Source organism: Panthera pardus, unplaced genomic scaffold (genome assembly GCF_024362965.1).
Source record: "Panthera pardus isolate Hobbes unplaced genomic scaffold, ASM2436296v1 HiC_scaffold_11, whole genome shotgun sequence".
Lineage (NCBI taxonomy): Eukaryota > Metazoa > Chordata > Mammalia > Carnivora > Felidae > Panthera > Panthera pardus.
The window spans coordinates 13,229,403-13,256,375 of NW_026526666.1; the positions used below are offsets into that span (position 1 = coordinate 13,229,403).

At 52.5% G+C, this 26,973-nt stretch overlaps 1 protein-coding gene across 2 annotated transcripts in view; it reads right to left on the minus strand.

Annotated features, from left to right (window-relative positions):
• Window positions 1-26,973, minus strand: part of SLC6A17 (solute carrier family 6 member 17) — a 48,893-nt gene that overhangs the window by 18,906 nt on the left and 3,014 nt on the right. The window contains exons 1-6 of one of the 2 annotated variants that reach the window (XM_019457783.2): window positions 13,436-13,457; window positions 12,135-12,507; window positions 7,670-7,827; window positions 5,809-5,935; window positions 4,861-5,042; window positions 3,103-3,213 (exon numbers count right to left, since the gene is read on the minus strand). In XM_019457783.2, coding sequence (XP_019313328.1) covers window positions 3,103-3,213; window positions 4,861-5,042; window positions 5,809-5,935; window positions 7,670-7,827; window positions 12,135-12,420 — 864 coding nt within the window. In that variant the 5' untranslated portion in view covers window positions 12,421-12,507; window positions 13,436-13,457. Of the gene's footprint in view, window positions 1-3,102; window positions 3,214-4,860; window positions 5,043-5,808; window positions 5,936-7,669; window positions 7,828-12,134; window positions 12,508-13,435; window positions 13,458-26,973 lie in introns of those variants that run through there. The other variant, XM_019457782.2, reaches the window with a different exon arrangement.

The following is a 26,973-nucleotide window of genomic DNA, read 5'->3' on the forward strand; positions in this document are numbered from 1 at the left end:
AGCACAGGCTGTGAAGGGGATCTTTGATGGAAGAGTTTGGCCTTTGAAGCCCTTAGGTCTCCCCTTCCCCATTCAACACATCCATCCAAGGTCAGGAGCAGAAGCTGCCCCAAAGAACTGCTCAGTGAGCAAGATCTCAAGATGAACTCGCAGGCTCTATCCAGACTGAAAGTCACAAAAGCTAGATGAGCCAGGCACCACACCTGCTGGGTCTTGGTAACCTGGCTCCTCCAGGTTACTTTAAACTGCACTTCATGGAGGCTCTTGCCCATATACATGCTAACATGACATCACACCATTTCCTGAACATCCAGGAAAAGGTTTTGAAGAGGAATGTCCTCTGTTATGCAAAGTACACATCAACCATCTCGCATCCATCTGATTGGCAAAAATTGAAGTCTAACAAACGTGGAGCAGCAAAGACTCTTGTCTACAGCTGGTGGGAGTGTCGACCGTTGCCACCACTTTGCTGCTGTTTTTGTAACGTTTATTCATTTTTGAGAGGCAGGGAGAGAGAGCATGAGCAGGAGAAGGACAGAGACAGAGGGAGAGGGAGAGGGAGAGGGAGAGGGAGACACAGAATCTGAAGCAGGCTCTAGGCTCTGAGCTGTCAGTACAGAGCCCAATACGGGGCTCGAACCCATGAACTGTGAGACCATGACCTGAGCTGAAAGTGGATGCTTAACTGACTTGAGCCACCCAGGTGCCCTGTTGCCACCACTTTGGAGAGCAATTTGGCCACCATCTAGTAAAACTGAAGGTATGCATATCCTTTGGGATGGCAATTTTACTCCTGAATTTTTTCTAGACACCCTAGAAAAAAACTGTGCACATGAAGACCTGTGTGATAATGTTTACTGTAGTGTTACGAGCAATAGTGAAAGCTGGAAACAACAGAAGTGATCATCAACTAGAGAATGAATAAATAAAGTTCCGTGCTATGGTGGAATACTGTCCACCAGGGAAGATGGAGACACCAGAACTACAAACAGCACTATAAATAAACCTCAAATAACAGTATGGGACAAAAATAAAAGCTGAGGCAAGTCACAGGAAGTTGCATAAAATACGATGCCACTTACGTAAAAAGTACGCACAAATGCTATACGTTGTTTATGCACACACGAGTATGTATTACGAGTTTTAAACAATGTACTAGGGGGATGAAGCTTGAGTTCCAGATAGTGGTTTTCTTTAGGGGAGGAGAGAAATGGGATCAGGTCAGGCTATACAGGCATTTTTTATGGCCTCTATAATTTTGATCTCTTAAAAATGTTTACTATATTATTATATATGTGTGGTTACATGCCTGAGATATTTCATAATTAAAAAGGTGTTTTAGGGGCGCCTCAGTGGCTCAGTTGGTTAAGCATCCGACTGTTGATTTTGGCTCAACTCATGATCTCGCAGTTCGTGAGTTCGAGCCCCCCATCAGCCCAGGGCCTGCCTGGGATCCTGTCTCCCTCTCTCTCTGCCCCTCCCCCACTTGCTCTCTCTATCTCTCTCAAAATAAATAAAAAGGATGTTTTAAAAAGCATCTGAATCAAACGGAGAGCAGTACTGTGTATGCTGGGACCAGAAACCAATCTCATGAATCTGTTCCATACTGGGCTCTCTCAACATGGATCCCACCAAGGGGCCCATCCGGAGACCTGTATGAATCTCCCCATTTATGAACATCTCCAGAGTATACAGTTTTCCTCATAAGGTTCAATAAAGTATAACTAAAAGATTCAAGTGAAAACGTTGGACAGATCATCATTCTAAAATACAGTTGAAGTAATTCATAGAAACTGTTGGCTTTCTTCTCATGGCCGTTTCCCTCCCAAAGAAACCAGATTCACATTATTTTCTTCTTTGTCAGACATCCCATGTTCACAACAACCTTATGCCAGCCACGTGGCTCGGGAGGCACATTCCTGCCTCAGGAGGTTTGCTAAGCTCTTCCTAAAGAGGACCTCTGTGGATGTTCACATAGAAACCTCAGATGTTACCGCTAAGAATGCTGGGGGCCAATTTAGTCCCTCTCTGATGAATATAGAGCGGTGTGTATCCTGCCCATTGCCACCCTCCAAACATCAGGGGCTGTTCCCAGCTGCAGGGCAGAGCTGGGAGGGAATGGGGATCTCAATCCCCACCAGATCTGGGTTCTTCTCCCAGTGTCATCTGTATGAACTGTCTGTGTGAGCCCTGGTGTGTGTGAGCACGTGTGTGCCATGGCAGTGTTAGGGGCTCAACACGGTGGAGTTCTGACCCATGCCTACAGACTGGAGTCTCACCAACCAGCTGGGTGCTCACTGATCAGCTGGCATTTGGAGGTGGACCTCCCCAGCCTTGCCAGCTGGAGTTACTAACGTACATTGCTTGGGCACCTTGAAGGACATCCCAATCTGCATTTGAAATCCCCTTATTCCTCAGGGGACTGGCTCTGCCAGCTGTGGCCAGTGGTCTGAAGGGGAACAGAGAGGCAAGGCCACATGGTGGGCAAAGACCACCATTAAGAAACCCGTGTGTACACATTCGGGATGTCTACTGCCCTGCTAGTGTCCTGTGACATGTGCACAGTGGTCCCTCACTGGGCTATGGGGAGGATTAAAGGAGAGAAGATACGGATGGATTTGGTCAGGGTAAAATCGCTACCCACACGGCCCATTATCTTGAGTTAAACAGTGACACCGTTCCCCTGATTTGGGTACAAGCTGTGATTCCCGGGGGGGGGGGGGGGGAGATCTCTTTTCTTAGGCATCTTCTTGGCTCCTGCTGTCACAGGTGCACTGACAGAGCATGCCACTGCTCCCTGCCCCCTGCCCCAGTCCCACCTGACGTCCCACCTTTGCCTCAAGCATGCCCAGTGCTTTCCCTCAATTGCTTATGTGGTTCCCTTCACTGCAATGTCCTACTGCCACTCGCTGAAATCGGATCTGCTTCCGGGTCATCCGTTCCCTGAAGCTTCTCCTGATTTCACCCAAATTGGCGTGATGTCCCTCTTGTTGGAACCGGGGCCCGTGACTATGCCTGACACGTAACAGGTCCTCAGTGAGTGCTAAACTGCACGAAGCCGGCAGGGCTCAGTGGCGTGGTCAGTGTCTCCCAGACCCTTACCTTGGGGGTGAACATGTGTAGGATGCCATCGACGGCCCCTCGCAGCAGCAGCCCCCGGACCAGGAAGCAGGCCAGCACCACATAGGGGAACAGGGAGCTGAAATACATCACCTGCAGAGAAGACAGGGACCCGCTGTGGGGCAGAATGCCTCCCGCAGCTGGCACCCCCCTCCCTGCTCACAGCTGGGGCACAGGAGCCCTCCTCTGATGGCAGAAGAAAGTGCAGCCCTGGGACCCCTGGGCACAGGGCCAAACCCACCCCACATCTGGCCTCGAGCCAAGGCAGGAGCACAGACAAGCTGGAGTCGAGCGGCTGTGCCTGGGGCCAGTTTCCTCCTTTCAAGAGCTGGTAGGGCTGGGTCTGTGGCCTCCCCACCCCCAAGGGCCACCACGAGGGTGAGGAACCGTCTCCTCTCCCCTCCTCCTGTTTTCATGTCTCCTGCCTGCTTTTCTATCCTTGACTCCAGGGGACCCCCTAAGGATCTCCCATGTCCTTGGAACTCCTTTGACAGAAGCCTTCCAGGAGGTTACAGACATGGCTCCCAAGCAAAAAATCAGAAAAGGTCCTGCCTCTTATGACTATAAATTGTGTGCTGTTTTCTAGCATGTGCATTTTTTGCACACTTCTAGATTCCCCACGTGCCTGGCAGAGAGCCTCACACAAAGGAGATGCTCACGGAATGTTTGCTGCACTAAAACAAATCAAGAGGGTCGTTTGGGCAGGATGGTGTTGAAGGTAAAGAGCGGGTGTGTCCAGAGCCAGACCACCTGAGTCCTGATCCTGGCTCTACCATTGTCAACCATGTGACCTCGAGCGATTCACTTAACCTCTGTGTGCCTCCATTTCCTCATCTATAAAATGGGTGTAATGCTTCCTAACTCATAAGGGTGTTGTGGACCCAAAGCAGTCAGACATGTGGCAGTGCCTGATAAGTGCCACGAAGTCTCAGCTACTTTTGTGGCCTTTGGAGAGGGAAGAGGTGGAGAACACTCTACCTTTCCAAGGCTCAACTTCCTTACTCATTGAGTCCATTATAACACCTGGAGCTTCAGACAGATGGCCAAGGCTCTAGTTCCAGCCCTGGGATGCACTGGCTGCCTGATCTCAGGTGAGGAGCCTTCCCCGCTCTGGGCCTCAGTTCACTCATCTGTAGAATGAGTGGATTAGGCCACGGGGTCCCTAATGTCCTTTGCGGCCCCAACAGTCCATGAATACCGTACATGCCATAGAAGAAAGGGTCCTTACTTGAAAGGGGTCTGAGCTCCTGGGAGAAGGTGTATGGGGTTGGCTGGACTGCACCCCGAGAGAGCCACGGAGAGCCGTCCTCGAGGCCCCAAGGTGCCTGTACTCACAGCACGCACCTGCTCAAAGAGCCCTTTCGTTTCCACAGGGCGAGCTGCTGAGTTTTACCAAAAAGTGCTCAGAGCAGATGCTTCTAGGGCTTTTGCTTGGGAACTTAAAGGGTTAGGATGTAGACGAATGTCCCTGGGTCAGCGCTCCCAGCTTTTTTTCCCTTTCAAGTCTGCAGAGCAGGCCTGAGTTATCTGAGCACAGAGGCGGCTAGCGTTCAAAGCAACGGTTTTCCACAAGCCCACTCCGACCCCCTCTTGGTGGGCAATAATCCAGCAGTGACACTCCCATCGCCACTCAGAGGCCAAGCCCACCCAAAAGACCCTGCATAGCATATCCCAGTGTCCTCAGACCCCTGCCTTCCATGCTCTTCTACCCGCCCCCCCCCGAGTCCCTTCCTGACTCACCTTCCCAGAGGACTGGATGCCCTTGACCACGGCCATGCCCACGATGCTCCAGGCCACCAGGAGGCACAGGGTCATCTTCCAGTTGAGGCCTCCGCTCTCCGAGATGGAGTTGGAGATGTCCAAGGCCTCTCGGTACCAGAAGTAGGTGGTGGCTGAGCTCTTTTCACACTCTGCCTCCACCACTGAAACAGCAGCAAAGGCCACAGTGCCTCAGTCGGGGCTCTGGGTCCCCCTCCTCTGCCTGACTCCCAACTAGGGCAGCAGTGGGCGAGGGGCCGGCTGAGTGTGGGAGCAGTGAGGGACTGTGCTCGTTCTGGGCTAGCCAGGATCTGGCAGACCCTGAAGCCTCCAGATGGGGCTCCAGATGGGGCCCAGGAGGCATTGGGACACACTGATCTGGCTGCATTCTCACACATGCCACTCCTTGCCCACCTCCATCGGTGGAGGACAGCAAGGGTTAGGCAGAACTGGCCTCAAGTTCCCTGGGAAAGGTTCTGAGCTAGGAGCCAGACATCTGGATTCTCATCCAAGATCCTTGGTTAAATCAGTAGTGCAACCACAGGAAAGTTGCTTCTGGACCTCAGTTTACCCCTCTGTGTGGTGGGATACATCATTTGGCCTTTTATAGGACTGGCATGCAAATTAAGGCTGTTTCCAGACAAGATGGTGTTAGAGTTACACAGGATTGTAACAACTAAACACAAGTCACAATTTCTAGAGTTTTCTCTACACTCATTTCATTCAGTCCCCATAAGAACTCTATGGGATAGGCTGGCAAAGACCATCAGAACAGGAAATGTGGGTCAGGTAGGTGTCTTATTCAAGGCGACACAGCAAGTCAATGAAATCTCAAATCTCTGCCTAAGCCTCTTAGGCTCCTTCCACCCCTTCCTGAGATAGGCTGGCTGGGGAACCCAGTTGGTCATACTCAGGGGGTCCTATACTTGCCTGCCACAGTCCCATTCCTGGTGACAGGACATTCGCTCCAGGGCAGTGGGTACTGGAAGGACTTGAAGAAGTAGAAAATGCTCCAGCCGATGATCACATTATAATATAGCCCAACAAACAGGCAGACCTGGGGACAATGGTCCATGGTTGGGGGAGGGGTCATGAAGGCTGCAGGCAACTCCACCCCACCCCCACTCCCCATCCTAGGCCCAGGCTCCAGCTGACTGCGCACAACACTGCTCACAGTCTTGGAGGAAGAGGAGGAGGAAGAGGAGGAGGAGGAGGAGGAGGAGGAGGAGGAGGGGGAGGGATGAGACGCAGGCACTGAGGGCCTCTTCCTAATCCTCCCTTCATCTGGTATTCAGGGAATCCACAAAAGAATGTTTCAGATATTAAAGATCTCTCCTTTAAGCAATGAACTCTTAAAATGGTAATCCTTTCCAGTTTGAAATTCTTCTAAAAATGCTTAAAGCACTTCCCCATCATTTCCTGATGACTCAGGATTACAATCCCAGAGCTGCCCTCCGGGACCCTGGAGGCCTGCTCGCCTTTTGCCTCTATAGACAATGGCCCCAGACTGCAGTGTTCCTTGAGCTTTCGTGGATGCTTCTTCCTGGTTTGCTAAGTCCTCCCTCGTCTCAGGACCCCACTCTTCGGTACTGTCAGCAGCCCGCCTCCAGAAAGATGTCACTTTCCATGTCTCGGAAACATGATCGCTACCCTTGGCAGAATTGCATTTGAGATAGGAGTACACGGATTCTGACTGAGGGTCCGAGTGGTTTCTCAGAAAGCAATGCTTTCACGCATGGGGGTTTGCCGTATCCGCTCTGGATGCCGAGAGGCCCCTTCCGCCTCCAGCGGCCTGCTCGGTAATGCTGATCGGCGTGAGCGCCGAGGGCCCTTTACCGCATCAATGTCACGAGCCCTGGCGTGTAGGAGCAGACGCTCGGACGGCACACCTTAACTGCAATATCGAGGGAGAGGGACCCCCACTTCTTTCACTTGGGTGCTTTCAGGCCAAGGGGAGACCCATTCACACTCACGTGCGTACACACGGCCAGCCCCGGCAGGGTATGCTGTACTTGGCCGTGTCTCCCTGGGCAGAGGTGATGCCCGCCATGACTGTGGGAGCCACACAGACCCTCCCCCAGTCTCTGCCTGAGACAGGTTTGGGCTGGCCATGCTACCAGGCCTAACGGAATGCTCAGTCCCTTCCAGAGGCAGGTGTGAACATGTGCACCCATGGGCTCTGCCCATAAGGGAAGCTCAGTTTCCTCACCTCGAGAGCTAAGCAGAACCTCACCTCCAGGCCCGTAAATGAGCCTCACGGAGTTCCCCATCCAGGCCCGTGGGGTGTCCCCGGCTCCCGCTGTTCCAAAGCCGGGTCGGCCACAGGCTGTCATCTGAGACCTTCTCCAACGCTGCTCATGTGCACAGCAAAGTGACAAGGAACCCCCACGCCTCAGGACTGCCTTTTCCTGCCACACATCTGCCCAACTGAAATACTCCTCAGTCAAGGAGAGAGGAAGGGCCTCTCTCACGGGGAGCTGATGGGCTGGGAAGCATAGGCATCTGGGACTGGTCCACGTGTCCACGGAGAACTTCGGCTGAGATGTCCCAGGCACCCCCTCGAGACGATGTCCCAGCCTCTCCTCCTTGGCAACAATTCCCAATATTATATCCTGCCTCGGGCAGTAATTTAGGCACTGTGTGGCCCTGAGACACCGGCTGGAAACAATTCTCATGCTGAGGGTCTCCCTCCTGCCCTCGCCCTGGCCCAAGACTCTGGTCTACAAACCCCGTACCCCAGAGAGGCCCCTCTGCCTGCCGGTTAAGTGCCCAGTGTCTGCCTCCAACTCACTATGCAGCTGGAGAAGCCGATGCCCCCCAAGCGGGGGCACACGTAGTGCCACACACCAATGCTGCCACGGCGGATCCTCTGGCCCACAGCCAGCTCCAGGAAGAAGAGTGGGATCCCGATGATGATCAGTAGCACGAGGTAGGGCACCAGGTAGGCACCTGGGGAGGAGAGAGGAGCGTCATGGGGTGTCTGGAGCACGGCACCAGGGTAAAGGAGGATAGCCATGTCCTGCAGACCTGCCCACATCTCTGATCACCCCCAAAGTGCCAGCAGTCCCGTGCTCCTCCAGGAATGGTCTGGCTCATACGTGTGGCCCACCACCCACTGGCCGCCCAGGCCCTCCTTCTCCCCCTTGACTCCTCTGCCCTGAAATGCTAAGGGGGGATCTAGATGTAGGTCCATGCCTCTCGCTCACAAGGTTGGATTCAGAGATGGACAGACAGACAGACAGATGCCGCACTCTCAGGAATCCACACGTCAAATCACAAATAGACACACTCTCCCCTCCCGACGTACTCTGTGGACACCTGTTCACACCCCCTCCCGCCCACAGAGAAGCAGCCCCAGATGGAGTGGACCCTGCTTCCTCGTCCCCCAGAGGCACAGCCCTGGGGCACAGCCCTCCCCGCATCTGAAGCAGATGCTGACACAGCAGACCGGGTAGCTCCAGGGAAGCGGAGCTTTTGGAAGCTCTCCAGGGAGAGAGGGTCTGACCAGCATCACCATTAATCTACAGCTAATTGGGAGGAACGAGGGAGAAATTAGCAGTTCAGAAAAGCACGGCCGAGAGGATCATAATGGATAGACAGGATGGATCTTGATAAAGATTCCAGATGAGAAATTAAACTCACTGTCCCTGGCCTCACTGCAGACACAATCTCAATTCCAAGTGACAGGGCAGTTAGCAGGAGAATTAAAATCGTGTCTGGACACAGATGAGCGATCCCTGCTGAGAGATGTGCCAGCAACCCAGTCCTGTTAGCAATGCTGTCACACAGCCCCCGTCACCAGTGCCATGAGGGCCACCCAGCACCCCCAGACCAAGCCTTGCCGGCTTGGAGCATCCAGAAGACCCCCAGCCACATGGCTCTGGCCCCCATAACATGACATCCGTATGTGTGCGATCTGCCAAAGAACCCGGGGGGATCAGGCGTCTCTTGGGCACAAGACCCAGCGCTCGGCAACAGTCAGCTGTTGACTGTAGGCCTACCATGCACTTGGCATGTGCGGGGTGCGGGGGGTGGGTACTTGGGTGAAAGAAGGCACAGCCACTATCCCAGGAGAGCTCACAGTCTGGAAGGCAAGACCCTCAGGTTCACACGAGCAATGTCAGCACGTGTACACACACACACACACACACACACACACACACACGGACCAGTCACACAGAGCCAAACGAGCACACGCATGCTGAGGGAGGGGTCAGACAGAACTCATCAGGAAAGTCCTCCAGGGGAGGACTTACCCACCAAACCTTACACAACAGCATCTGATTCATTAAACATCCACACGCATACAGTCACACGTACACGTAAATTCCACGTGTCGCTAGCAAGCAGCCTGAAAAGAGGGTGGGCCCGAAGGACTCACGGTTCTGTCTCCTGGTCCGGGGTTCGGGGAAATGAGAGAGGAGAGAAGTGACATGCAGAAAAGCACAGGGACACAGCCTCCCTAGTTTCGTATTTCACCCACATACCCTTGGGTGGTGCAAGATGTGCAGAAAGATGGGTTTCAGGGTATCAGAAGAGCAGGCTGGCATCCTCTGGGGATGCTTCTCTCCTCTGCCCCAAAGAACCAGGGAAAGCCTCCATATCCGTGCTGTCCAAAGAGTGGCCCCACAGCAGAGACCGGTCCCTGGAAACCCGCCACCTGTCCCTCGGGCCGGTCGCCTGCGCCAGGCCCAGGGCACTGACTTGGCTGCAATTCTCCTGACCACGCCACGGCCTAGCCACGCGCAGCGCTCGGGGGCTGGGGGCTGGGTGAGAATTGCTGGTTAGGCAGAGGTACTTTTCTTATCAACCTTTGCTGAGATCATTTGGAAACGCACCCTCTACCACCTTAGAAAATACAACCTGGAGGCACAACTAGATTGATCTCCTTTGACGTTTCAGGGACGTTCGGGAGCTTCAGGTCGTCAGCCTGAACAGCCAGGAGTGCTGTGCACGGTGTTAGAAGTTTCACAGAACATGGCTCTAGGAAGGTAGATTGTGTGATCTCTGAGGCCTCCTGGATCTCTCCAGTCTCTGTCCTGGTCTATATTCTAGGTCTTGCTTCCGGCACACCCTGAGGTTATTTCTGGGCTTTGAAGCACCACCTTGGTCTCAGCCTGTTGAGATGCGTACTAAGTAGGGGCTGAGATCTGGGGGTGGGCCAGACCCCCTGGGCTTGAATCCTGGCTCTGCCACTTACTAGCTGTGTGACTCTGGACCAATTACTTGATCTCTCTACACCACTGTTTTGTCCTCTGCCTAAAAAAGGATAATGACATTAGGTAGAACCACATGAAACTGCTGATCTCTGACCATTTTTGACTTATAAAAATGGTCATTTCACATGCTTCAACTCTACCCCTATGGCACAGGGCTGTTTCAAGGATTCAGTGACTTCCTTACCCCTTAGTAAGCACTTGATGAACATTTGCCTCTTTTCATAAAGATAAACAGGAAAAAAAAAAAAAAGCAAACTAAGAGGACACAGAATAAAGAAACGGTCAGCATCTAGTCGCGCTAAGCAGAGTTCCAGAGTTCCCACCCAGATTTAAGCAAAGTTGGACTGGATCCTTCACGGCTCGGAACCACAGAGCTTCCACTCTTGGACCGAATAGTTGTCTCTTTCCTGTATGTGAAACATGATAATTTATCTCCTTCCAAAAAATATTTAAGATGACTTATCATAAACCCCGTAGAATACTGGAGTCAAAGGCAGAGATAGAAAGGGACTCTAGGAATCAGAGAGCGAGGAAGGATGGGGCAGGAATGAGTCATGGGGAGCTCAAAATCCTGAGAGTTATATCAACTCAGTGACCTGAGTCTGGCCACACCATATAGGTGAAAAGCTCTAATTCGTAGCTATTTATTGATTTATTAGAGGTGGGGGGAAGACCTTTCAAAGCATGGAGAGCATACAGTGAATAAACGGTGCCATAGTGGCAAGATAAAAGCCTCTGGCCTCAGTTACACCGACTCGAGGGGGCATGCTCACTTCCCACCCTTCAACAGAAATTGGAAAGAAGGGAAGTCTCCAGCCAGGCTCGGCCTCTGGACGAGAGAGTGTTCTGCAGAGGAGGGAGCATCCCTGAATGGGGCTGCATCTCTGGGAGAGGCTACATGGCCAGAGTCCCACAGAGCAGAGAGAAAAGGAGTCAGGTGAGAATGCCTACAAAGCTGTGGCCACCCATCAGGCTGGAGTGTGGCAGTCCCAGGCCACAGGGACTAGGAGGCACAGGGGCTCTCTGCTGGCTCCAATCACTTTCCCAGGACCAGATGTCTGAGCTTGTAAATGTCCTTGTTTTCAGCCTGCTAGGTTTTTCTGTGTTTATTTTCTGTTAGTTTTCCCCTGGTTTCAAAACAAATTACCTTTGAAACATTCCAGCCTGCCTCAGATGGGCCAGAGGATAAGGGCCCGGGGGCTGCTACCTACCCGGGTGGCTAGAAGTGGTTAGTAGAAGGGGTTTGATTCCAGGGGCAAGATCCTGTAGGCGGAGTAAAACTCGGGGGGCAGTGCGAGGCCCCCTCCTACCTGGGAGGCAGCAGGTATGCTCAGACTCTGGGGGCCAAGCTGTTCTGGTTAGAATCCTTGCTTTATCACTAGCTGTGTGACCTTGAGCGAGATACCTAACCTCTCTGTGCCTCAATTTTGCAGTCTCTACCATGAGGATAGTAACTCCTTCCTCACACAGGGAGTAGGGGGATTCGATGGCTGAACTGTATGAAATTGGTGCTTTGGTTGGTCCCAGACACTTAAATATCAGCAGTTTCATGCATTTCGGCCTAATATCCAGTAAGTGCTAAGCAGTGCCTGGCACCTGCTAAGCCTTTAAGTATCATGGCCAACAGTTGCTCTTTACTATGCGTCAGATAACAGTGTTAAGCATTCCACACATAAGGCTCACCGAATCCTCCCAACTGTGCTGTAAGGCAGGATCTACTATTACTCCCATTTTACAGATGATGACAGAGAGGCACAGAGAGATCAAGCAACTTGCACAGGGCTGCAATGCCGGCTGGCTACACTGGGGTTTGTGCCCAGGCAGTCCCGGGCCAGAGCCCACGTTCTTATCATCATCATGCCTGACAGCCTCTTGGTAGCTATTAACCATTAGCTATTTCTGGGGAGCCTTCCCCTGGACTCCCGAGCCCCACCCTATGAGGGCTCCAATTCTGCATCAGCAAAGGGGCGTCCCTTTCCACCCCTCAGCCCGGCCCATTTGCAAGGCCCCCCTGGGGTAGGCAGGGCTGCCTCTTACCGCCTCCATTTTTCTGGCACAGGTAGGGGAACCTCCAGATGTTGCCCAGGCCCACGGAGAAGCCGATCTGGGCCAGGATGTACTGCAGCTTGCTGTTCCAGGCCGGCCGGTCCTCCGCGTCCAGCTCCTCCTCTGCCGCCTTCTGCTTGCCGCCAGCCTCACCTGCCACATTCAGGATGCTCTGCTTGTAGTCCACAGGCTCCTCGAGGGCCAGCAGGTCGGCCACCGACTCCGTGACATGCTCACTGCTGTGCTCACGCTGGGTCACCTTGCTGTTCTTAGGCATTGGTGATGCCTGGGCCACGCAGCCCCGCTCCCCGGCACTCAGAGAAGGTGGGGCTCAGCTGCTGTCAGCTCCTTCTCATCCAGGGACCTGTGAGACCAGGTGAGCAGGGGAGGATCAGCTGACCACCCCAGAGAGGTGGGGAGCCCGAGCGGACCCAGATCCGCCATCACTCCGGGCACATACTCGGAGGCTGGGCTGTGAGTGGCCTGGAATGTTGCGTTTGTCTTTCTCCCTGTCAAGGGGTACCCACCGAGGGGCTCAAAGTCTGCAGACTCCGTTTTCTCACAGGCCCTGCCTGAGCATGCCTGAAAGGTAAACCTAATGGGGTAGGAGGGGCCAACCCACCCACCAAACCCAAATAAAGGGGCATCCATGATGCCACTGCCCCGTTTCGTAACCGCATATCCTGAAGTGTTCAAGGCCCTTCGGAGGCCCCCACAGCCCTCTCCTCCCAGGTGGTGCAGGTTTGTGGCCAAGTCCTAGCCCTCCTGAGCTCTAGCTATGCACCGAACCATCTGGTGGGACCCTGGGAAACCAGTGTCTGCCTTCTCTGGGGTCTTTCTGTTCAAAATACAGCGCATGGGCCAGCAGAATCACAGGGAGCTTGTTAGAAATGCAGAGGGCACCCGGGTGGCTCAGCTGATTAAGCGTCCGACTCTGGGTTTCTGCCCGGGTTGTGACCTCATGGTTCGTGGGTTCTAGCCCCGCGCTGGACTCTGTGCTGATGGTGTGGAACCTGCTTGGCATTCTCTCTCTCACCCTCCTTCGCTGCCTCTCTCTTGTGCGCTCTCTCTCTCTCAAAAATGAATAAAAGAAAACTTAAAAAAAAAAAAGAAAAGAAAAGAAATGCAGAATGCCAGGCTCACCCCAGACCTACCAAACCATTCTCTGTATTTTTACAGAACCCTTAGTGATTAAAAGGGACATTAATGCTTGCAAAACAAAAACAGAAAACAAACAAGAAAACAATAAAACATAAACAAAACAAAAAAACCCAAAAGGTTAGAGCTCTCACCATGGGGACCCTGAACACCAGCCCCACATCCGGACCTTCATTCCCCAGGCAGGAGCGCTGACCAGGTTCTGCTAAGGATTCTGGCACTAAAGCCCTAGAGGTGTTTGCTTAGTGCCAACAAATGCTGGGTCATCGCTCAGCACTGACATTATCTGAGGGCCACTGCAGCCAAGAGCCAGTTCTCCATCCTCCGGTGACAGTTTTACAGAAGATAATGTCTGCACGATGCGAGCGGGGGAGGCAAACCCTCCCCTGCTCCTGCCATTCCCCATCCGTCTCTCAGGCTTTCCCTTAAAGAAATAAAGCACCAAGGAAATGAGCCCTTTGAAGGATATCAACATGCTGCTGTGTTTCAAAGCACCTCCTCGTTAAGGGGAGGTTGGAGGATTTAAAATTAAACACACGTACACCCCGGCCTGCAGTTGCCCTGTGTCTTTCTAGGGATGTAAATTACCCGGCTCGGTAATCACTTTACTAGGGGAAGGAGCTGCCTCTGGAAGTCTGTCCTGGTCTGCACCGTTGGAACAGCGCGGGCAACGGCACCGTGCAGCAGAAGCTTGACACGGACCTCCTGGCTGACTCCAGTAAAGCCCCAAACTTCAAGGGAACCTGGCCAGCCGGATCCTGTTACACGTGTAGTGAAGCTAGGACACCCGACAGATGGGGACTGTCCACGCTGGTCTGTGTGGTTAGCCAGTCCTCCCTGGGCCAGGCCATGGACCACAGCAGCAGGTGACAACTCCCTGAAAGGAAACCGTGAGTCTTTGGTGACTCCCCCTTCCACTCCAGGAACGGTCGAGGTGTTGGGCTTTGCAGTGACCGAGACAGAACCAGCCTGCCAAAAAGAGCTCAGAATTCCCTATAAGAAACACAGCTCTCTGTTGGGACTCCACTTCACATTGGGCCAGCCAAACATTCCACTGTGTCCTGGAGGGAGTGTGTGTCTGGGGACCTTTCAGCCCTCCTCCTCCTGCCCACACGACCTAAGGGAATGGTGCCCCTAGGAGTTATGCAATGGGGAGGCTTTTGTTCTTGTCTGGACTGCCAGGATGAGCCCTTTCCCCTTCCCCGGTCAGCAGATCCCTGTCCCCAGGGCACTCAAATGGAGAAAACCTAAGCACAGGCAATGGCAGTTTGAGAGAGAGAGAGAGAAAGAGAGAGAGAGAGAGAGAGAGAGGCAGAGAGAGAAAGAATCCCAAGCAGCCTCCACGCTGCCAGCATGGAGCCCGATGCAGGGCTTGAACTCACAAACTGTGAGATCATGACCTGAGCCAAAATCCAGAGTCAGACACTTAACCCACGGAGCTATCCAGGTGCCCCTTAAACAAGAGTTGTTATTAAAAACTAGAACAGGAGGGCGGGTGGGGGGCACCTGGGTGGCTCAGTGGGTTAAGCGTCCAACTCTGGATTTCAGCTCAGGTCATAATCTCATGGTTTAGGAGTCTGAGCCCACATCGGGCTCTCTGCTGTCAGCACGGAGCCTGCTTCAGATCCTCTGTCCCCCACCCCCTCTCGACTTGCTGTCTCTCTCTCAAAAATAAATAAACACTTAAAAAAATTAAAAAGTAAAAACTAGAACTGGGGAGAAGGGTTGGGGTCCATCTGGAAACTGCAGTTACCAGGGTGCCAGCTCAGAGCCTGTCTCCAGGTACTCTGCCTGCCGTGGAATTTGATGAGAACAGTCCGCGATGCATTAAGTATGATTTACTGCTCATCATCCCACAACTGGAGAAAACCAAAGGGGATTCCCGCAAGCATGCAGAATTTATCCTGACGCTGACCAACTGGAGAACATGCTTTCCCAAAAATAGCCTAGAGAGTGGCAGCTCTCGTCACCAACAGGAGAAAGTTCTGCAGGAGGGAAGAGCGTCATTCAGACGAGGAGGACTCAAGGACAAAACCGGCACATTCTGGTAAAGCCACAGCAGCATCACAGAAACCACAGGCACGATGGGAGCTTCTTCCTTCTTCCCAAGATGCGTGCCAGAAGGCCCCCTGTGCTGTCAGGTTTGCAGGACGAAAAGTGCAAATTTACAAGCGGAGCACTGGCCTGGGCTGCAATCATGACTAGAACCTTCTGTGCCCAGGAACACGCTCAGGTGACAAAAGTGTCTGACACTTAGAATATTAAAGCTTGAGGGGCCCTAGCAATATTCCCATTCCATGTATGAGGACACTGAGGCCCAGAGAGGAAGCCAATTGCCCAAAGCCACTGGGTCACACTCAGCAGGGAGGTGGGAAACAGGACGAAGACAGTGGTGGTGAGGGCAGGGGCTTCGCAATCAGATGGACCTGGGTCTGAGATCTCCCATTTCTTTCATTCATTCGTTCATTCCCTCACTCACTTGACATCCATTTACCGAGTGCCTTCTCTGTGCCAGGCTCTGTTCTAGGTTTCAGGGATAGAGCAGTGAACAAAATAAGCAAAATGTTTCCCCTCGTGGAGTTTATATTTCCTGTGGAAGGGCCAGATACTAAAGAAAGAAACAAACATATAAAGGCCAGTGGTGATACGTGACATAAAGGCAAATAACATGGGGTGGGGGAGGGGGTGTTGCAAACTGAAGGGCTGTTATTTTATGGTCCAGAAAGGCATCCCTGAGGAGGGGACATTCAAGCAGAGGCACTCAGGAAACAGATGTCGAGTGAGTGAGTGAATGAATAAATGGAAACGCTCAACCCCTGGCCTGCCTGTCTTCAAAGCCCCTGTCCTCCACCACCACAACCGACTGTAAGGACTCTGGCTGGTGCTCTGAGAGAGGTGGGCAGCCACTTCGCTTTAATTATGCAGGCGTCGGGCCTCTCGGGGGGTGGGGGGGTGCAAAGGGTCTACATAATGACAGCTGTCCCCTCCAAGGGAGGGCTGCCCTGGGGACTCAATGAGCAGACACATCCAAAGTGCCCAGCACAGGGCCTGGCACCAGGAAGGACCCTGCTCCTGGGAAGCCTTGCATCGTTTGCTTTTTTGTTTTTTGTTTTTCATTTAAAAATATGTAACCCCCCCTCCATTTATGTTTGGTCACATAAATGCCAAAAGCCAGAGTCGGTTTGTGGCAGAAGTGGGGTGGAGATGGAGAGAAGCGTTTTCCAACACCACCACCTCAGAAATGCCGGTTTTTGTTACGAAGAGCTGGCACCACCCTGAGGCCCTGCACTCCACAAAGCCAAGCCCACCCACCTCACCTGGTGTCAAAGAGAAGCAGGTAAAGGCCTGGTCTTGGGTCTAAAGATCAGCAACATTATTACTAATAAAAAAACATGGCCTCGCAGTAAAGTCTAGCAATATTATTAGTCGCGCTATAGCTCATATGTGTTATGGTTTGAAACCACTTGCAAACATTTTGCACTCCGTCTCCTGGCACGGGATGGGGTGGTGACACTGCTCAGAAGCCAGACTGCACGGGTTCGAATCCCAGCTCCCTGCTTACCCGCTACCTGGCCTCGCAGGTTTCTTAAGGCCATAGAGCTGCATCTCCTCAGCCATCAAAGGAGGACAGCATTTCCCACCTCACAACGCTGTGGACAGAACAGGTCGCACAGGTCTCAGAACCAAGCAGGAGCCCAGCAAGTGCTCATAAATGTTGCCTCTCCTTGTCATCTCACTGGATTCACAGCCAGCCCGGGAAGCGGGTGAGGCAGCTGCGCCCCAGGGCAGGACAGCACCTGACTCACATCACATGGCTGGCAGTCCCAAGTCTCCTCGCACCTCTGCTGCCTCCATGGTTTAAAGAGGACACAGCACCAGTGGTGTGGATCATCCTTTCCCGCAACCCCCAGTTCCCTTGGAGGCCCTGGGCTAGTGAAAGGTCAGCTTGCAGACCAGGGCGTGGGAACCCAGCGTGTACCCGGCCAACAACCCTGAGGCATTACCTGGGACCAGCACCAGGGTCAGAGAAGGATCCAGGAGGGGCGGATTCCTCTCTACCCCTGACTTTACGGGGCTTGGAGCCAGCCGTGATCCAGGTATCAGGAGGCCGGCCAGGTGCTGGTCCCGACCACCCACCAACCAACCATGCAAGCTGACACCATTGCCCTGACCTCTCTAGGCCTCAGTTTCCCCATGTGTAAAATGGGTTGGTCTTCATGATCTCCGAGGCCCTTCGCAGCCTGTCTGTATCCAGGGGGCATCCCTCCTGCACAGGGGTGCGAGGAAGGCGTGACCCGCCCAGGGCAGCTGACACTGGCCCTTCGGCCTGTGTGTCTTACCACCTCTGCCAGTTGAGAGCTCGCTGGGGTGTCGTGGGGACGCTGTGACAGCCAGCCAGCCTTACTCCAATTTTGCCCCTGCTCGGGAGCTGGGGTGGGCTGTGAAGCTGATTCCAGGAGCAGATGATGCTCTGGATGATGCTCAGATGATGGAGCTCTGAGGCACTGAAGGGCCGCCTCAATTACTCAAAGCACAATGCAGGGGGGGCTCGAGAGTTGAGAGAGCCCTTGGGGCCAGACCTGTCACTTAGCAACCGATGCAGCCTGCAGCTCAGAAGCTCGCGTGAGAAAAGCAGCACCCAGGGAGTGAAGCGCCTTAAAAAGAAAAAAAAAATTGTGCGACTAGGAGGCAGACAGGTAAAAATATCCCCTGCCGGAGGGCTGACGGCTCCACCACAAGTTTCAAAGCGTGGCACTCGGCCATCACCTCAGGGGTGAGGGGAGGGCGCTCACCCTGTGACTGGGGCCAGGCCCCGCCCCTCCGCTCCAAGCATCCCCAGGTGGGGGCTTTCTGGAACACGGTGTCCAGTCAGCCCCCTGAGCACCCGCCTCTTGGGGTCACAGTCTCTCTCGTTCGGGAGGGTTGTACCAGTAACTCCGGGGACGAACCCCAGGGAATCACTTCTTTTCCAAGCCAGACCCCCTGGGGGGACTGGGTGGTGAGGCCACCATCTTTGGGAAAGCAGGCGGCAGAGATGACGACAGACCCCCCCCCACCCCAGGGCCCTGCTTCCCTCAGCCCCACGGGGAGTGCCGTATTTTGCCACTGTTGGATCTCACGGCTCTGGGGACAGTACTGCACATTCTTAAATGCAAACCTCTACAACAGAGAGCTGGGAAGAGCCCCCAGGAGCGGGGAGCAGTGGGAGGACACCCAGTGGCCCCAGCCATAAAGCCAGGGTCCAACTAACTCTAGGCTGATCAGAGGTAAGAAGGAAGCAAGGTCGGGGTCTCTCTGACTCTCACACAACTAGACAGCTTCCTGATTTCCATGTGACAAGCCGTGGTGGCCCAAACAATTCTCCTAATTACCTCGGAGCCTCTGGGCTTCAACTGAGCCTAAAGCAGGTCGACTGTTATCAGAGATACAAATTGTCCTACAAATTATTTTTAATTGTTTTATTGAAACCTCCTGGCAGTCACCTGGGGCAAACTGCTCCTGACAGGCCTTGGTGATGGCTGCTCTCCTGGTTTTTCTTGGCCAGCACCATTTGGACCCCTCCTTCCCTCCCCCTCCATGCCGAGGGCACAGAGCCCCGTCAGTATGTTTGAGCCCGTCCTCTCTCCCACCCCCTGTGCTCTGGTTCAGCCCTTCTCTCAGTTCGATGCCTGCAGCAGGCTCACTGTCCTCCAGGCCTTCAAAGATAGCTTCCTGAAATACCACGTTGCCCCACTTCCACGGGAGAGAGCCCACGGCCCTTGCCAGAGACATTTGCCACTTCTCCATTCCCCAGCCTCAGCTGCCACTTCTCTGCCGGGCCCCTGTGCAGAAAACCCTCCCCGGTGTCTGCCTCCTGAAGCTTCCCTTGAAGGGAACCACACTTATTCCCATTTTACAGATGAAGAACCAAAGGCTCAGAGGGGTTAGCTATACTTTCACTGAATGACCTTGAAGGTGCAGCTCAAGATCCACCTTGCCTCTGTGGCACGTTCTGTGATGCTGTAAGTGAAAAGTAATGCTCCTTTCTTTCCCCTCTCGGCACGCAACTTGTAATACTCTTCCACGCTTTGACTATTTGGCTTTCTAGTATAACTCCTTGTGCACACCCCCGATGCATCCTCTAAACAGGGAGCTCCCTGAAGGCAGGAACCAAAGCATATCCAGCTTTGCGTCCACCCGCAACTGCCCCCAGCCCAGCCGGTGCCTGGCACACACAGGGCGGAATAGGACGCCTGCAGATGTTCCAGGGCTCCTGCCACCCCACCCTCTAAGAGCAACCTGCTTCCTATGTTGAAATCCTAACCACTGCCTTCACCTTTGAAACAGCAGCAAGGGCAAAAAGCTAACACACTTGACTGAGTCACATTTAAACCTACTAGATGCCTGCGTGCCCCAGCTATGGGAGCGGGGGGCGGGGGGGGGCGTGGGTGGGGGGGTATGAATGAAGTGCAGCCCAGAAGCCCATGTGGGGAGGACCCTGGGACTCGGAATCCAGCTTTCTGTTCTGTAATCATCTGTACAATAGGGAACAGTGCTTACCTACCAACTGCATCTGGTTACCACATGGATAGCAAGAGAAAGAAAAGATTCTTGGGAAGTCAAATAAACAGAACAGGAATTTCTGACTCCATTTCACAGATTTGTTGTAGACCAAATCCTCATGTATTACTATTGTACGTGCTCAGTGAATGTGATATGAAGGAAGTGAATGAGTGCATGAATGACAGGTGCATTCTGAATTCCCCCAATTTTCCAGAACCTGACATAATTCCCCAGCTTCAAAACTTTCCTATTTTCTGGTGCAATATTCCCATCCCCAAAACACACGATGTCCCAAAGACGCCCCACGTGGCAATGTAAAGCAAAGGTAAGCTAAGAAGTCTGGCCATCATTCGCTGACTTTCTGCCTCTTCTAAAGGATCCACTATTTGTGCCTCACTCTCTCCACTTTGTAGACAGGGTCTGCCTTCACCTTAGAGAGGTACACACCGGATGGGCACCGTCTCGGCACGGAGTGTTCCACGAGGCTGGTGGGACCATTGCAAACAGCAGCTCAGGCAGAGGAGCCAGTAGAACCTTCTGTGGCCCGTCTCACCTTCCTGTTACATTTGCCGAGCGTGCTCTCTGCAGTTGGTATTTTGTTTTCTTAGTCAAGGAGGAAGGGAAGCAGGAAAAGGGGCAGATGGTCCAGAGGGGGAGGAACTGGCACTGGAATACGTGGGTGGGGCCAGTGCAAACAAAATCTTTTGGTTCAGTTTTACCATTTCATGGGAGGGGGAAAGGCATGCCTAGTCGCTGTGGAAGCAAGAGCAGTGCCATGACCACCCCACAGATGCATTAACCTTGTGCCAGAACTTAGGTGCTAAGGGAACTTCTGAAGGCAGTGGGGGGGGGGGTGTCATCATTAACAGCAGCAGCAGCAGCAGCAACAACAAACAACAACACAGGGATCCTTCTTGAGGGCTGGCTCTGTAGCAGCCACTGTGTGGAGCGGTCATTATCTCCTTAAACCCTGCCCATAACCGTATGAGTTTGGCACCACACTTACTGCTATCTTACAGATGAAGAAGGAGAGGCTCAGCGGGATTGGTTGCTGATTTCATTGAACCACTGGCCCTGCGGTGCTGGTGCTTTCTTGAACTTACCGGAGAGGCTCAATGGAAGGTTTTCACCCAACCAGGTCACCACTGTCACCTGATCAACAGCCATTTTGAGATGCCACTGACTGTACATTGTGTCCTGAATTGAAGATGTGATGGTGTGCAAAAAAAAAAAAAAAAAAAATGCATCTTGGAACTGGTGAAGCAAAGCGACAGGTCCACAGGCACAAGTCAAAAACTGGAGGCCCCGGGTCCACACCAGCACAGTCTGACTCTGGGATCTGACTCTAAACCACAACACTATCACAGAAAGATGGGTTTTGGAGGCAGGGAGGTCTGGTTTGAGTCCTGCTGCCACTTACTAGCTGTGAGTCTTCAGGAAAGAACACAGAATCTCAGGGTCTTGGCTTCTGGACCTGAAAAGATGGAGAAGTCCCCAAAGGTGAGGGCCTCTTGGTCATGAGGACAAGATGAGATGATGCAGGCGGCATACCGTGAGCTGACACCAGCTGCCCCTTCACGTGAGCACATGGGGAAAGTGGGTGTGGCCAAGCCTAGGGGCACAGCTGCCCACTGTCCTGCGGTGCCCTGGCACCAGAGTACGACAAGCATGTGGGTGCCCGAGGACGCGGGGGGCTGGAGGGGGTGCTGGTGCTCCAACTGATTTCCTGCTTCCTTTACTTCCTTCAACCAATATTTATTGAACACTAACTATGTGTCAGACCCTGTTCTAGCACAGCAGAGAACAGAGCAAGCAGTGCCCATCCCCTGTGGGATTTATATTCTAGGGTAAAGTGACAAAAATCAGACAGATATGGGGCACCTGAGTGGCTCAGTTGGTTAAGCATCCAACTCCTGGTTTTGGCTCAGGTCATGATCTCATGGTTTCGTGGGTTCGAGACCTGTGTTGGGCTCTGCGCTGGCGACATGGAGCCTGCTTGAAAGTCAGTCTCTCTCTCTGTCTCTCTCTCTCTGTCTCTCTCTGCCTCTTCCCCACTCACACTCTCTCTGTCTCTCCCAGGATAGATAAATAAATTTAAAAACAGACAAATATATAATTAGTGCCATATGTATAGACATATATCTCCAGTATATATAAACATATCACATAAATATGTAATATTGAATGTGAGGGGACGGAGTGAGACAGGGGTGCTACAATATGTAGAGGGACTAGGAGGGCACACTCTGATAAAGACCTGATGGAGGGTGAGAATGGGCCATGTGAATATCCTGAGAAAGCATTCAGGGCAGAGCGAACAGGAAGTGCAAAGGCCCTGAGGCAGCCGGTTTGGTGAGTAGGAGGGCTAGAAAGAAGGACCTGGGCCTAGGGCATCCTAAGCAAGGGAAGAATGGGAAGTGCCTTCAGGAGGATAGCTAGACTCCAGAGTAGGCAGGGCTTGCAGAGCATGGAAAGGACTGGGTTTCCTTTCAAGGCTAATAGGGAGCCGTTTCAAGTTTTCAAGCAGGAGAGTGATGTGACTCAACTGTTTTTAAAAAGATGACTGAAGGACAAGTGAAGACACAGGGAGGGTAGGTAAGAGGGGATGGTGACCTGAGCCCGGGGCGGTGGGTGAGGTTTAGGTTTTAGAGACAGAGGGAAACATAGAGCCCCAGAGTGCTGGAGAGCATGCCAGGTCCCCGACAGGTAGACAACCTATGGGACTGTCCCAATTTGGAAAAAGACAAAAGTTTTTTTTAAAATCACGTGTTAAAATAAAATTCCAGGAGCAAGGAGCGGAAGCCTCACTACCTACTTTCCTCATTCATGAGAGGCCCATGGTGGTAACAGATGGGTCCTCACAGTATCTGTCCAAATTCTCTGACCTGGATTTTCTTTTCTGTTTTTGTTTTTTTTTTTTTAATGTTTATTTATTTTTGAGACAGAGAGAGACAGAGCATGAAGGGGGGAGGGGCAGAGAGAGAAGGAGACACAGAATCGGAAGCAGGCTCCAGGCTCTGAGCCATCAGCCCAGAGCCCGACACGGGGCTCGAACTCACGGACCGCGAGATGGTGACCTGAGCTGAAGTTGGACGCTTAACCGACTGCGCCACCCAGGCGCCCCTTTTTCTGTTTTTTTTTTTTTTAATTAAAAAAACTTTTTTTATTAAAAAATTTTTTTTAGCATTTATTTATTTTTGAGAGACAGAGATAGGCAGAGCATGTACGGGGGAGGGGGAGAGAGAGAAAGAGATACAGAATCTGAAGCAGGCTCCAGGCTCTGAGCTATTTGTTAGCACAGAGCCTGATGCGGGGCTTGAACTCACGAACTTCGAGACCATGACCTGAGCTGAAGTCGGACGCTCAACGGACTGAGCCAGCTAGGCGCCCCGGACCTGGATTTTCTTAAAGCCACTACTTTGTCTTGCCTCAGAGAGAGAGACAGAGGGAACCAAGGGTGTCCAATTACCTGTGTTACCCACCAGACTGCTGAAGGGCACTTGAAGGAATAGTGATCAGAAACCCTTAATTACAGTCCCAACATGATGTCTCTTTCCTGGGAATGAGAAGGGTTTGTGGCTCTTTCCTCATCAACCCTCAGTGTAGCTTTGTGGAGAGGTGGGCAGAAAAGTGCCCCTACTAGGAACAGGTCACAGGACAGCCGATCGCAGTGAAGGGAGCAAGTATTTTTGAAAACCTGCTATGCTTACATATGTTATTTATACCCCCAACAACTTGGGATAAAAATGTAATTCTCATTTTACAAAGAAACCCAGGCTGAGGGAAGAAAACTATCAGGTACAAAATTATCCTGCCATGAAGTGAAAGAGTGGAGATTCAAACTGTGGGCCCCTGAGCTCTGTAGCCCATTTTCTTTCTGATATTCTAGTGCTTTCCAATCTTCTGTACATCATGACACATGGAGAAGAGAACACTGATATGGCACACTGGGGTAAGTGGTCCCGGCACCCTAGGCCATTCCAGGCAACTCCAAGGAATAGAGGCATCGTTATTTCTGGGCCCCACGCTACCCATCTGCGGCACTGGTTAGGAAGTTTTCCAATGTACCATGACACGGTGCAAAGTGATATACCCGAATCTCATTCAGCAAGTCAACAGTGAGGTGAGTCCATCTACCACCATTTCTCCCTGAGGTTAGGAGCTTCTTCATTTGGCCAGGTCCTTTCCCAAAGCCAATGTCACAATGCAAGTTGGGGGACTGGTCAAGGAGGTTCCTTCCAGCTGCTCTAGAGGAGTCCCCAAATTACTAGCAGGCAGGTCGTCTCGGTGGTGTGCCAGGACCGTGGACAGCGCCCACCAGGCCATTCAGGAAGCCGGCGCTGGGTTGCACCTGCTCTCCTTCCCTTCCAACCCCCCCAGGGAAGAGGAGGTCCGCATCCCCACTGGATACTCACCTGGCAGCACCTGATGGAGCCGCTCCAGCAGGTGACTGTTCGCTTCCCTTGAAAGGTAGCTTTATCAAACAGCACTCCTGACCTGGAGTGGGATTTAAAACCACAGGAGCCCAGGAGTCTTATAATTAAAGAGAAAATGCAACCAGCAGGAATCTGGGGGTGTGGACCAATGAATTCTATTTGTAAGTGAAAGAATAGGTGGCAAATTAGTGGTGCACAGAATCCAGTGGAAATTCTCATTAAACCAGTAATTAGAAATGACAGAGTACACGGAGAGGCAACTTGTTATCTTCAAATGAACTGTGAGTAGCCTTGGAAGGCACAGAGGCAGCTCAGGGGCACAAATGCAGCTGATGAGATGACCCCAAGGCCCAGGAGCTGGGGCGTTATTTCCTCCCGTTCGTGCCTGCCCCACCCTCACTCCACAAGAGGTCCCAGAGCAAATAGGGCTTTAAGTCTCAACTCCCAAGTTAGACACTCAGGCTGCCCAGGACTCCCCTGACCCAGAATTATGCTCCAACAAAATGTACCTGGTCATGAACATGAGAACAATAGGGTACAGCAATCCATCTTGCACCTGAGCTGATGTGCTCACCTGTAAATTTTCTGTGCACGGTGAATATCTATTTCTTTTAACAACTGGATGTATCCATAGTTGAACAGTGTTTTAACTGGAATAATAACTCATGGGGTGGGGGAGGGGGGACTTTTCAAAGGACTCTGTCTCCACAAAATGGCTGCCTGTGGAGCCAGGGCTTCTGGGAAAACCCTTTGTGTCCTCTGGGGGTGGGGGAACATCAATGCTTACATTCCAGTTATCCACCCTCACTTACAAGAACTTCCCCACCAAGATCAAGGGTCGTTTGGACATACCACGCAGGCTAGGACAATACGGGCTTGTCCTGCCAGGGATGGTGGTTTCTCAGAGAAGAAATAGATGAAGAAGCAGGAAGAATCTGATGCCAAGTTTCCCAGCACAGCCCCAGACTCCAGTGGCAGAACCCCAAGGGTGAGGAGAGTGGGCTCTCCACGGGACAAGATGAGGAAGCAAGCGGCGTCCTTCCGAGCAGTCCACGCCAGCCAGCGGCTGCCATGCATAACCTTGGAGTGTTCGCAGTTTTGCTCTGGAGTCTGGGGCCTCACCAGAAACTGCTGCCAGTCCCTGGCACACACTCTCCAGCAGAGAAATCTGACACACCAGAGCTCCCACCAGCGACTGACCGTCCTTGATTCTGCAGATGCGGAAATCCTCAGGGCGACATCCACTGTGCTCTGACTCTTCCCTCACTGCTTCCAGCACCAACCCTTGACTTGGACAAACTTTAAGGAATGAGGTCAGGAGTGGTAGAGTCGGGGTAGGGGTGGGGATGGGACAAGACAAGATAGGACAATAAAGCAGCATGATGGAGCCTAGGATCTCCCGCTGGATCCCAGCTCCCCTGGCACCACAGACCATATTTCCCAAACCTTGGAAGTTTAGGTATGTTCATTCTCCACCAAATTCCCATTGGTGGAGGCCCATTTCTCCCTTCCTCAGGGCACTAGCTTAAATAACTAGACCCACAGGTTTAGACAGCCTCATTTGGGTATAAATGCCTAGGCGGTCTGCAAACATTTATTAAGAACTTACTGTGAAGTGGTTAAGAATCTGCCAGACCTGAGTTCAAATTCTCAGACTGCCACTCACTGCTGGTGTGACCTTCAGCAAATGATTTAACCTCTCTGAACCTCAAGTCCCACATCCGTAAACTGCAGGGAGCAATATCCATCTCCTGGGATTGTAGCAAAGATTAAACGAGGTGGTATACGAATAAAGCACTTAGTGCAACACAGAAGCCTCAGTAAAAACCTGGATATTCTCACTGTTTGCCAAGCACGGCATGAGCTCCTGGAATCCAGAACTGCACCGGCCCCTCCTAAAAGCACACAAAGTAGGCGCTTCCCCACAGGTCACTGACCCGCCTGATTCTAGGGTAGCACACTAACACAGACCCGCAGACCCACACTAACACAGTCTGGGACGCTAGGTGGGGGAGGGTGATGCACAAGGGCTTTGTAGGGGCTGAGTGACAGAGTCTTTTCCCTGCCTGGTGCTCCAGATGTTTGGCTGTGAGAACTTCTTGCAGCCCAGCCTAGGAGTGAGTGATAACTCAGATCTGCTTCCAGGAAAAAAAGTCCAAATCCACCTTCCCTTTAAACTATGTGGCTGCTTATCTTAACAGCCTTAAAGGGATTCATGATGAATTGTCCTGCCGCAGCAAACTTAGATCAGAAAGGAGCTCGAGAGAAGGGGGGACACACCGGCAGTAGGAGCCTGCTTCTCAAGAACCCTCTCATCTCTGTCTCGATCATCTTTGAAATTTGTTTCCAGGTCCAGTGGGGAGAGCATCAATCCAGGGTGCATGTACCACACACACACACACACACACACACACACACACACACACACTGCCAGTAGTAGACTGGAGTCCCCTAGGTCAGCACGGCCTCTCTGGCTGCACCATTATTGCCTTTCACTCTTGAGGCACACACATCTTAGCTCAGCACCAAGCCTAGACATCTTACAGAAAGAGACAGCAAGGGGCCAGGATCCCTCAGGGAAGGCAAGCGACACACTCCTTTCCTCTCCAGGAAAGGCCAGCCTCACCTCCCCAGGATGGTTGTCATGCAGCTTCCAACTCCATGATGGATAGGACAAGAGGGAGGAGGATGGC